The 12,960-nt window shown below is 43.9% G+C and overlaps 1 protein-coding gene across 1 annotated transcript; it reads right to left on the reverse strand.

Moving 5' to 3' along the window:
* Nucleotides 1-233: 233 nt before the first annotated feature.
* Nucleotides 234-8,273, reverse strand: LOC123135734 (delta-1-pyrroline-5-carboxylate synthase 1). Its single transcript, XM_044554929.1, has 20 exons — nt 7,862-8,273; nt 7,103-7,174; nt 6,814-7,020; nt 6,563-6,724; nt 6,186-6,463; nt 5,628-5,778; nt 5,350-5,514; nt 5,150-5,227; nt 4,981-5,070; nt 4,786-4,872; nt 4,606-4,692; nt 4,438-4,534; nt 4,216-4,319; nt 3,292-3,367; nt 2,196-2,346; nt 2,014-2,082; nt 1,728-1,794; nt 1,576-1,646; nt 583-662; nt 234-496 (listed from the first exon to the last, which is right to left on the reverse strand). Exons 1-19 carry the CDS (start codon nt 7,919-7,921, stop codon nt 584-586), a joined length of 2,151 nt encoding a protein of 716 aa, XP_044410864.1. The 5' UTR covers nt 7,922-8,273; the 3' UTR covers nt 234-496; nt 583.
* Between the last annotated feature and the right edge of the window lie 4,687 nt (nt 8,274-12,960).

The following is a 12,960-nucleotide window of genomic DNA, read 5'->3' on the forward strand; positions in this document are numbered from 1 at the left end:
CCAACCCAAATTTGGGCCAGAAATGGGTCACAAGCAGACAAAAAAGGACACACGTCCATTTGCGTCAGCACGTTGGGCCAAGATTTATGTATGTCTGCTTAATTTGATTTAGCCTAAGCCATGTTCTATTTGAACTGACATTTCTAGTCAATGTAACCAGGCCGGGAGTACGAGTGAAGGATGGCACGTCCGAGGTGGCCTCAATGCACAACTTCAATAGCAAGAACGAGCAATTGCCAATGCTGCTGGATTACCGGGCCCAAGAAACATACTGCTTATAGTATCGGCACACTAGTACTCTCACTCCTAGAATTGCTGATTTGTTTTTATTATAACACCGGAGAGCCGAAGCCTCCAAGCTCATACAAATTGATCCACCGATCCGCCACAATAAGATGGTTTGTACACAATTTAATTGATCCACCGGGTTTCTTTCCTTAGTCTGATGAGACTCATACTTCAGAGGGTTTTCGCGGAATCCTTACCACGCCATTTTCTGAACAGTTCAGTTAACCAAACATGAGAATTAGAAAGTACAGTACTGTAATTCTTAAAATAGAATATGTGAGATCACAAGCACACCTCATTGCAAAGGAAGGCTCTTATGGGTGTACTCAACATCCTTGTCACCATTCACCACTTGCCCTTTCCCTCGTAAGAGCCTACATGTCAAAATCAATCAATCCAACAATCAGTATTCTTTCATGTTCATTGCATTTTGTTTCAAAAATAATAAAATTTATTAGCTATAGTAGAACAAGTAATAAAAGATTGAACCACCAGTGCAGTTTTAATATTGATATGTAGTCATTTTGCTATCAAGAAAGCTAATTACTCCTATTTAATTGGGAGGTTTATTCTAGTTATATGATTTGTGATTGCCACCTGTTGACTACATTAGATGCAAGGATGACAGTTTCTTCATTATAATGCTTATGAGATAATTAGAAAGCTACTTAAGATTTACAAATTGACCAAAACATGGCAGTATTGCAGTTGGTTAAAAGTAATGTTTTTGCAGCCATAAGAGCAAAATCTAACTAGAACCAGCAAAGATTCAAAATCTAATAGAACCAGCAAAGATTCAAATGATGAACTAGCTTGCACTGCATAGTAGAACAACGACATAGCTAAGGGAATGTACAATCTCCCAGAAGACATAGCAGTATGGGAGGACATGTTGATCATACTAGCCATGGATGGGATTAAAACCTAAATGCAATTAAAAAATCAGATAGTTTATCTATTTGTTAGTAGATCTAAAATAGCCATAACTATTTAATTTGCAGTCCCCTAAATTCCTATAAATGGGCAGTTTAAATTACTTGAAGATCAAAATTGGAGTCCAGTTATTAAAATGTTCTTAAATTACTTCAGGACTTAGGCTAATTTGGAGTAGGTCTGTACTGTTCAATAGCAAATATATTTCATGTCTGTTCAGTAGCTTAGTGACATGATTAGTCTTAACATATGATCTTATCCCTACAAAGTTTGGTTGATTGGACTATCAATTTTTGAAGATACAGCAATGGACATGACAAAGGGACTACATAGAATAGCCAGTTAGCAACATACCATCGTGTAGTTAAAAGACCTTCAACACCCACAGGTCCACGTGCATGTATACGGCCTGTACTTATGCCAACCTATTTAAGATATTTCAAAGGATTAAAGATACAGACATAATCGTAAATTATCAAAAAAATAACATATAATGTTAGAAGTACCTCAGCACCGAGTCCAAAACGAGCACCATCGGAGAATCTTGTACTCGCGTTGTATAATACGGCAGCACTATTGAAATTTTACAAGTAAAAAGTATCGTTAGACACTTAATCATCACAGAATATCAAAGTGAAATTTTATCTTCGTTAGACACTTAATCATCACAGAATATCAAAGTGAAATTTTATCTACAGCTGTAGCACAAAGCCACAAACAATGAAATAAGGTATCTGTTGCCTCAAACTGTACAAGATCTAAAATTGAAGACATGGACTTGTTCAGAAATACCTATCAACTTGACGTAGAAAGGTCTCTGCTACTTTATCATCTGTAGTGACCACACAGTCTGTATGTGCACTGAAAATAGGACAAACAACAGAGAGAAATCGGTTAAAACCAAATCTCAGTTTTCCTGAATATGCTTAGAAATCGAATCAGGGAGACAGACTATAGAATAACTCTTAAGCTACCTTCCATAGCGATGTATATGGTCAATTGCTGATTGTACATCATCAACTATCTCAACTGTGCAAGCCATAGAACTGTACTCCAGATGTAATGAATCTGCTTTTGGGTAGCCCAATACTTTATGCGCAACAGGCCCACAATAAAGATTAACTCCTGCGATATATCATTAGTTAAAACAGGAGAATCATCAATCCACATGTTTCGAAAGTATTTTGTTTGACTGTACTGACTGAACCAAACCTCACATGCTTTAAGTGGAAGAACAAAAATCACAAGGACTAATAGAATATGATGCACCTAAAATTACAAACATTTACCAAGCTACAACCAATCATCTAGTACTCTGCTAGCAAGCAGCAATTATGCAAAAAGCTAAGGAATTGCATATATTACTCGCTACATTTGTGTCACATTGCAGGTGGTATTTCTATGGCAGTTCTGTTTTTAGGATGGAACTGAGGAAATACTCCCTGCGTCCGGAGTTACTTGTCGCTCAAATGGATGTATCTAGCACTGAAATACATCTAGATACATCCATTTCAGCGATAACTAATTCCGGACGGAGGTCGTACTTGCTAACTGGATTATTAGATTTGGCAAGCGCAGTGAAGGTAGCTGTTATTCTGATTCAGAATACATTTTTCCCCAAACTGGTATAATCCTGATTTCCATTACTTTCATACTAGAAACGAGCGGTTCAAGAGCGTAAAAAAAGAGAGAGAAATGGGAGAATCAAGTTCAATACACTGCCAGGAAACCCTTTGTGAATCCGTGGTTCAGGAGTTACCTATGTAACAAAAATCTCACAGGACAATAGCATCCTAGTTTGAACTTTCCTACAGACCTTGGAAGTTCAAACTACAATTTTAGATGTCAAGTTCTACAAGATTAATATTTGGCAATTAATTTCTTCTACACGATACTGTTAATAACAAACATAATCATAAGCGGATGATAATACTGTGAAATGTGAATGTAACATTTCCACTCAACTGAATACTAAAAGTGAGTGAAAGATAGTGCCAACTCTTGAATGGACACCATATATGAATCAACTAAAAAAGATACAACTACAGTGAATGAGAGCAAAAGATAAACCTGCTGTCTTGAGTGCTACTAGTATGTCATTGAGTTCTGGAGTCTTCATAAGATCTTTATGAACAAGCAACGTCTCCTACAGACAATACAGCCAAAATCAGTCAACATATAAAAATAGAATGGAAAACTACCATCAAGACAAAAAATTGTTAGAAGAAAAAACTACCAAGATTAGTAGGTAAATCTTCTACGGCAAAGAAAAGGGTGATTGATGGGAATACATTGCGATATCAAGAGAGTTATTAATAATTCATCAAGTATAAAACTCAGAAGAGATGAGATTAACAGTGAAGCAGGCATGACACGAACATATGATTATCAATTGCAAACAATATTTTTACATTCAACATTGGGAAACATAAAATATATTGTTTGCATTTTATGTCCTGACACTGAATGTATATCAGAACGTGAGTGAGCGTCTGATCAGGTTGCTAGCTGGAGCAAGCTGATGTGCTTGCAGGCCCATCACCAGCTTTTGAGGCTCAAACTCCATCGGGTGGGTACTCATGTTTTTCCTTATTCGGGAAATGCCACTAGAGGCTAGCCCCAGATTGGTCGAGTTGGTCGAGTTGACAGGATCAACAATTTAAATAAGTCTTTTATTGGCAACAGAAAACTGCAGCCATTATCAACAAGCAGAATTTAAAGAATATATATATATATATAGTTCATTGCTTCACGGTAAAAGATGCTCTATGAAGTACTTAAAACCTCAAACCAACAAAACAAGCTATCCAATGCTATTATACGCTACTCCCTCCGTTCACAAATATAAGATGTTCCAACTTTTTCCTGAATTGGATGTATATAGACACGTTTTAGTGTCTTTGTTCACTCATTTCAGTCTGTATGTAGCCCATATTGAAATATCCAAAACATGTTATATTTGTCAACGGAGGGAATATCAAATTAGACAAGTACCATTGCGTTGCAGGCAGCTGGGTAATCAATTTTTGCATCCATCACAATACGTTTTGCCATATCCATGTCTGCTGATTTGTCAATATATACATGACAAACACCATCTGCACAGGGGATGCAAAGACTTATTCAATACAAACTCAAATCTTAAACAGCAGTCTAAGAATTTAACATTTTAGAAAGCACTAGTAGCAGCAACAATAATGTTCATTAAGAGAATACCAGCATGGCCAAGAACAGGAATCTTTGTTGATGATTTGATTTGAGCAACAAGCTTATTACTCCCTCTTGGAATGACAAGATCAATGACATCATCATGCTGTATGGTGTTATATGTTTATTAGGCATATTGGTAGAATAATTATTTAGATAATAGAAACGAATGCTCACCTTTAGCAAATCCGCAATTTCATCTCTAGTTGTAATAAGGCCAATCAATTTTTCGCCAACATTGTCAGGAATAGCATTGGTTATAACCTGTAAACAATGAATTGATATTTTATAAGGACACTAAAGGCTACAATAGTATACCATGCCAAAAGGAAGCTACTACATAGGAAAAGACAATACCTTATGCAATATTGCGTTTGATCTCATTGCTTCTTTTCCACCTTTTAGGAGAAGACCATTACCACTTCGAATGGCTAAAGACGCAATCTAAACAATGGTGTTCAAACCAAGCTGCTTAATATACTTGAGTACAAACCAAATGCAAGCATGTGGATTATAGAAAAATAATTAAAGTAGATCAACAACAAACAATACCTGGACTAAGGCATCAGGTCGGGACTCAAAAATAATCAATAGAACACCCAAAGGGCAAGATGTTTTCTCAAGAACTAAACCATCAGCAACCTGAAAAAATAAACCGATGCGTTCAAACATGGAAGCTTTTCCCAGAGTTCCAATGTGTAGTTCAAATATAAGCACTCACCTCTGTCCTTTTCAGTATCTCGTTAATAGGGTCTTCCATATTCGCAAGAGTGCGAACAGATTTGGCAAGGCTTGCTATCTACAAATGATGAATATAAGCTGGATCAACCAATAAATAATATCCAAAAATGAAAAGAAGCAAGTGTCACCTATCTAACAAATCAATTTAGTTCTAACAAGCAAGACTATCCAACTGCCTACCTTTCCTGGTTTCAGAGTCAATCTAGAAACCAAAGCACTCTCATACCCAGCCTCATGTGCTGCTGCTAAATCTGCTTCATTCTCGGATCTAATTAAATCCTCATTTGCCTCTAAAGCATCCGCAACATCTAACAATATTTTCTTGCGCTCCTCTGATGACAAATTCTGTTTCAAGTATCCATACAATATAGAATCAGTATCAAGAACCAGGCAAAAAAGGGCGAAAAGACAGTATGGACTGTTCAATGAGCAGGAAATTTGTACGAGAAAAAATATACCTGTAGACGCCTTGAACAATCCCGTGCAGCAACAGCCATTTCACGGACACTGGTCTCCTTGGATGGTTCCCACAAACTTGCATTTTTATGAAAAAGAGTACCAATTTTTTCCCCACGGAGAACTTTAACAAGGCTCTGAGATGCACATCCACTTCAAGAACAGTAAATAAGTCAAATTACTCTGCCATTCACCGGGAAAACAAAAATAGCTTGCAAAAAATGGAGTTTACTACTCATTATTTGGGTTCGAAGCATTGGTAGCTCTTTAAGAAAAAAACAGAAATGCACATCCACTTCAAGAACAATAATTTCAGACCATGTTCAGACAGTAAGCATCACAAGAAAAATTACAATAGCATGCAGGGTGCATGGGTCTCAAAAGCAAATACATTTTCCGCAGAGTTCTCATGGTGTTATAATCAGAACTGTTCATCATTAATATAATGTGTGAAGTATATGATGCGCAAATAAATACCATAGAATGTGTGAAGTATATATATGAGCAATGCTAGGCATCAATATTTCACATGCAATAAAAAAGGCAAATATTCAACTTACCTTGTAATAACAACAGGTACACCACCCGTTGAAGCCCACACAGCAGCTTGGACTTTAGCTGTCATGCCACCTCTACCAACACGGGACTTGTCTCCAAAAGTAATTTCATGATAATGTTTTTCCTTGATATAAGTATGTATTAACTTTGATGAAGGTTCACTTGGTGGACCGCTGTAGAGGCCATCCACATCACTAAGCAGAACAAGGAGATCAGCTTTCAGTTCCAATGCCAGTAGACCTGCCAAACTGTCATTATCCCAGAATATACCAGATGAATCCTGTAACAGAATTGTTGTTGATGAACATCAGAATGAAAATGACCTGTACAGGTAAGCGCAATATCGCTATTACAGGGTAATGTATTGTACAATACGCACCTCGTATGGAGCCTTCCTCGTACTGATGGCATCATTTTCATTAAATATTGGAATAACTCTAAGCTCTAATAATGACTCGACAGTTTCGCGGAGTCGCTCCCGGAAATTTGAATTGTCGAAGTCACTATCTGTCACAAGAAGTTGTGATGATGACACATCAAGCTGCAACATGAGAGGTTTGATGTTACAAACAGACACACAAGGTACCAATTTCTTCCAAGTAAAGTTGATGCCAGGCGAAATAAACACACTTGGGTAAACAACATGTCATAGAGTGCCATCAGCCCACTCTGACCAACAGCAGCGCACGCCTTTCCATCCAGCTCCATCTGTGGCTTTTGCAGATCAGCAAAGCTGCTATTGACAAGCTTCCGGTACCTGAGCCGCTGTCGCCCCACACCGACAGCGCCCGAGGTGACCATAATCACCTCATATCCTTGAGCATTAAGATCCTTGACCTACATTGCCATTTAGCTGATTCAGGATTCGCCTCAGACTGCATATATACAGAGTAGAGAAGGTCGGAGATGAGAATGTTACCTGCTCGCACAGGGCTCCAATCCTGCCCAAAGCCAGTCTTCCATCATTTCTGGTGATAACTGCAGTGCCCACCTGTCATGCAAAAAAAAAGGAATTAATAGAAAATACAAGTGACAGGGACCAGAATTCCATCTACTGTCCTGTGTTGCATCTTTGACTAGATACCTTAAGCGTATCTACCCAGAATGGACCACTTTGAGACGAGCCAGCAAAACTGACAAAGGTACTGTTCTGTTTTCCAAACATAACAAGGAAACACAGTTCTACCCTTTACACCATAGATTTCCATGAAAACACGTATCTGAGCAAATGAATTCGCGAACTAAAGAGGTCCTCCCATTTAACGAAATTTGAGAAATATCCCAAAATTCCTCTCTGCCTTTCTATCATCCATTTCCATCTGATACAAATCACCTTTTCCCATCTGACGCGAATCACCTTTCCCCTGAAGCTGTTCCGATGCCTGGTTACGAAAGGCCCCAAACATCCTGGGCACCTCAAAAGTTTATTGATGACAAGAACGCTGCCATCAACGCGTCACATAGTTAAAACCCAAACCCCAGGCATAACCCCTCCGTCCCCCCGTCCCCGTGACCATTCATCCTAACAGCCCGAACAAATCACGAGAACTCTACACAATTACTCCTCGATTCGATGCAGAGACGACCTCATAGAGACGCAGCAATGGGACGCAGAGCAGCAGCTTAGATCTAGCAGAGACGGGCTGATTAATTAGTCAAACACAAACAGACAAATCACCTTGATGATGATGCGCTTCACGTCCTTCATGAAGCTCCGGTTGGGGTCGGCGCCGGCCATGGCCGCGGGCGGTGTGGGCTGGCTGGCTCGGCGCGCCGCCTCTCCCTGTCTCGCTCGCTCGCCCCTCCCTCTCTCTTATCTGCAGTGTATTTTCCTCGTCGCCGCAGCCGCGATGTGTGGGGAGGTCAGAAAAGGGAGGGATAGAGCCGAGCGGTTTTAAAGGGCGAGGGGCGCAGAAACCCCAGCGGCTCGCCAACGAACCCCGTGATCCTCTGCGTCCGCCGCCGCCGCCACCCCGTGCCCCGTTGGCGTGCGTGCGTGCGTGCCGCGCGCGTCACCCAACTTCGACGGAGGAGACGCGGGGCGGATGGCCGTCCGATCTCTCGTGGGATGGAGCGCACGATGCAGCACGTACTACTACAGGTTTGGTAGGTCGCTGGAGCATATCTCCTGACCGAGAGATGGCGTGTATCTCCTGGAGTATATCTCTTCGGGGTTCAGGTTCGGGTCGACACCTGACACTTGTTTATCGCGATTAATCTAGAACCTATAGACATGTTTGGGGCACCGGGAAAAGGACGATCCCAACTGGATTCAGCTGCTGCCCCTTAAAAAAAACTGGATTCAGCTGCCTTGAGGGACCCGTAGGCTGTCATCGCCGACTAGCGCCACTCCGCCCTCTACTTATCCTTGATCCACTTGTGAATACCCTCCCTCCCGCCCCAACTTCGACGAGGGCCGCATTGCTGCTGCCAACACGCCTTACCAGTCCCGCTAGTAGTCAAAGCATGGGGCGTGCTGCTCTACGGTCTCAACTTCCTTGCCGGCATTGATCGGCACATGTGGGAAAAGACAGCACTCGTCGGCTTCATAAAGAAATTGGCATCGCAAGGGCACAACATAAGTGTTCAACATGCCCATGGGCACTGGATGGGAGCCGGTGGAGCGAAGCTGGTTGAACCTCAGTGTGTATTTTGGCATCTCCTACAATGGGCCCCGCGTGCCCTCGACTGATGCGAAGCTAGGCGGTTAGCGGGCCCGGGCCGAGCTCTCCGTGTTGTTGCCAAGACCGGGTGCAAGAAGTTGATGTTGATCCAAATGGCCATTGTGCCCCTCAGCCACAAAGAGGGTCGCGTCGAGAAAGAGTCGTGCGATAGGGCATGAGAGTACTCCCATTGGGTCGAGGAGGATGCGCTCTGTAATCAAGGCTGAATCAACTGTCGACTCGGAGAGCCTTCCCGCCACCCTCCGCTACTTTGACCGCATGTTTGACGACCACCTTGGTTGAAATGATGACGCGCTCATGCTGCCCTTAAAAATGTGGCCTTCTCGACATTAGAGTATGGGACATCCTGCTCTACGGTCCCAACTTCCTTGACGGCATTGATCGGCGTGAGTAGAAGAAGCTGACATTCGACGGTTTCATAAGGAATTCGGCTTCGCAAGGGCGCAGGCGCACAACATACAAGTACAACATGTTTGACATGCCCATGGACAATCACGGGGTGAAAACTGATGGAGGAGATGATGGAGCGAGAGTAGCTGAACCTTGGTGAGGACTTTGGCATCTCCTTGGGGGGGGGGGTGTCCCTTCCCATGTGCCCTCAACTGATGGTAAGCTAGGCGGTTAACGAACTTGGGGTTGGGCTCTCCACATTGTCGCCAAGATCGGGTACAAGAAGTCAAAGTTGATCTAGATGACATTGTGCCCCTCGGCATCTGGTGGCATGACGTTGTTGCCATCACCCAAATGGGCTCGATCAAGAACACCTCCTTCATGCTCACAATAATGTCACACATTACCCGTATGCCACCACAGATCAGCGCCAACTAGGTGAACAAGGCCGCCACCTGAAGGTTCATGCGCTCTCTTCACCAACATGCAGCCAACCGCGCAATTAGAGTAACTATATGAGAGTGGCCATATCGGGTAGATCGCCATAATAACGGCTTGTATGGGGATTGCCGCCAAAATGAGCGGTCTAGCAGAGTCTTCATACACCCCTCGGACTGCATAATTTATGGAGGCCGCTGCAAACTAAGCGTGCGAGTCTCCATATTTGGGGCTGCGGAACGCTGATATAGAATGGCCTCAAAAAGCAATCGCTCACATGGGAGGGAAGTTCCAGTGCAGCCTCTTCTTTCATGCGTCGCTTGGTCAATGTCGTTGTCGTCTATAAGACTGTCGCTTACCCCCTCACAATGGCGCACCCGATTTTCTATCGGGGAGAGCGACAATTAATGGATGTCGTCGCTTTTCTCACCCTTTTCCCAACCCGGCACGCCAAATCCGGGCCCTTTTTTTGGCAGAGCGTGCCCATTTGCATGTATATAATTTTGGCCACCCTGCTCGGCGACGCCACTCCACCCCTATCTCCCCTTCCTCGCCGCTGCCACACTCACTCCCATCGCACCCCTTCGCATGCGCCAGACCGCCACCTATAACATCCCTTCCCCGTCGCCACATTCAACCCCATCGACCATGTCACAGTGTTCATGCCCATTCGTGTGTATACAAATCTGGCCACCCTGCTCGGCGACGCCGCTCCACCCCTATCTCTCCTTCCTCGCTGCCGCCACACTCATTCCATCGCACCCTTTTGCATGCACCACTCTGCCACCTATATCATCCCTTTCCCGTCGCCACATTCAACCCCGTCGACCATGTCGAAACGTTCGTGCCCTTCTCACGGACTGCCTGAGAGAAATTCGTGGAAAGGGTGTGAGACTACTCCCAATGGGTCGAGAAGCACGCGCTATATAAGGTTTGGTCAACCATTGGCTCAGAGTTCCTCCCCATCGTCCTCTGCTACTTTGCCCGTAGTGCGGTCGACCGTCTTAACTAAATGGATGTCATACTCACGCCGACCTTCAAAATTTTGGTCTTCTCCCACATCAAGGCGCCCATGCACTTGTCGACTGTGTGGTCGCGGAAGTCATGGCAGCGAAGCCTCCGTCGTCTGCGAGGTCACTTCCAAACAGAAGAAGGGCATGGAGTTCAAATTCTAACAAAGAGTCGTAAATGGTTGTTGAACTTATAGTTGTAACTTTTGTTGAAATCCATTAGAAAAACTTTTATTGTTGAGATGGAAAAGGAAGATATTTTTTTTGCAAGAAAAAAAATGAAGAGATCTTGTAGGCAATGACAAATGGATCATGTATGAACAAAATTGAATGCTTGGTTTCATGACCAATCTAATTTTTTTGAGTTGGAATTTGGGGTTCTTTATTCAACGAAAGCACGCCTAGCACAGTCAGCCATAAGGCTACCGACTAGGAACAGAGGTACATCATCAGTCCAAGCCTCGGTCACTTGCAACGAACAAGCTCGCTTAGCACAAAGGTGAGCCGAAAGATTGGAAGATCTAGGAACATGTTGAATAACAAAATAACTAAAACTAGAAGATAAATCCCAAATTTCCAGAAGGATAGGTGCCACAACAGAACGGGAATTGTGGCGAGTGTTCCAGAGGTCTACCAACCTCCAGGCAGTCCATCTCCATGACGACGTTGGTCCATCCTCTTAGTTTTGCAAGAATAATGCCATCGCACAAAGATAGCGCTTCGGCAATCAGAGGGTCTGTGACACCGTCGTGAGGCTTGCACCAGGTGTCGGTGTCAAAACCGGCGAATCTCGGGTAGAGGGTCCCGAACTGTGCGTCTAAGGTTGATGGTAACAGGAGGCGGGGGACACGATATTTACCCAGGTTCGGGCCCTCCCTATGGAGGTAATACCCTACTTCTTGGTTGATTGATCTTGATGAATATGAGTATTACAAGAGTTGATCTACCACGAGATCGTAATGGCTAAAACCCTAGAAGTCTAGCATGTATGATTATGATTGCCTATATAGACTAAGCCCTCCGGTTTATATAGACACCGGAGGGGACTAGGGTTGTACAAAGTCGGTTACAGAGAAAGGAATCTTCATATCCGGGCGCAAGCTTGCCTTCCACGCCAAGGAGAGTCCCATCCGGACACAGGTGAGAGTCTTCGGTCTTGTATCTTCACAGCCCATCAGTCCAGCCCACGTCAATAGGCCGGACGCTCGAGGACCCCTTAATCTAGGACTCCCTCAGTAGCCCCCAAACCAGTCTTTCAATGATGATGTGTTCGGCGCGTAGATTGTCTTTGGCATTGCAAGGCGGGTTCCTCCTCTGATTACTTCAAAGTGCCTGACTTAAAGAGCAGTATTTGGCTTTCCATTTAATGTCGCGTCCATCGGCTTCGACAGCTTCATGACTTCAGCTTCCACGTGTCGAGCGAATATGAGAGGTCGGGGTATTTTTGCACATATCACCCTGACCATGTAAGAAAGATGTCTATTTAAAGAGATTGGGATCTTCAGATCCATTCCACACCAAGCGAGGAATCCTTAGAGCTTGCTAGGAGAAACTATTCCAACATGGCTAGCGCTCCCAGCTCTTCCTCCCGTCCCCACGGCCCCGGAAAAGGCGATTGGGAGAAATGTTCCGTATCCCACAGTCAGCTAGTGAAGCTATAGACACAGGGATTTCTTCCCCCCGCGGATCTAGCCCCCGTCCGGACAGGATTGACTTCCTTCAACGGCGGGGCTCAGGCGGAGAATTTCCCCAATCCATCTAGGGGGAACGAGTGTGCTTCATTCCCTACTTGTTGAGGGGCGTTGGATTTCCAATCCACCCGTTCCTCCGAGGGCTTCTGGAGTATTATGTCCTCCAGCTGCACAATTTCACTCATGCCCCCATCCTGCACATCACGGGTTACGTTGCTCTTTGTGAGTTATTCCTAGGTTGTGAGGCCCATTTTGAATTATGGCGGAAACTATTCTACCTCGTCCCTCGTAACTAAGAGGGATCAATATTTGAAGTGGGTGGAGCCGAGGTATGGCGCATCGTCGGGACCGGATACCTGTCGGGCACGCCAAAGAAGGCATCCGAAGAGTGGCCTTCCGAATGGTTCTATATGGAGGACGTTGCCCTTTTCTACCCAATTCGAATGGGTCTTCCTGAATTTTCAAGCATTCTGTTGAAGAAACGTCGCAGCTGCCGCCCTCGGAGCCTCGAGGAGGAAGATAGCATGGAAGTCCGTCAATTGATGAGCAAGATAAAGACGCTCG

Source organism: Triticum aestivum, chromosome 1B (assembly GCF_018294505.1).
Source record: "Triticum aestivum cultivar Chinese Spring chromosome 1B, IWGSC CS RefSeq v2.1, whole genome shotgun sequence".
Classification (NCBI taxonomy): domain Eukaryota; kingdom Viridiplantae; phylum Streptophyta; class Magnoliopsida; order Poales; family Poaceae; genus Triticum; species Triticum aestivum.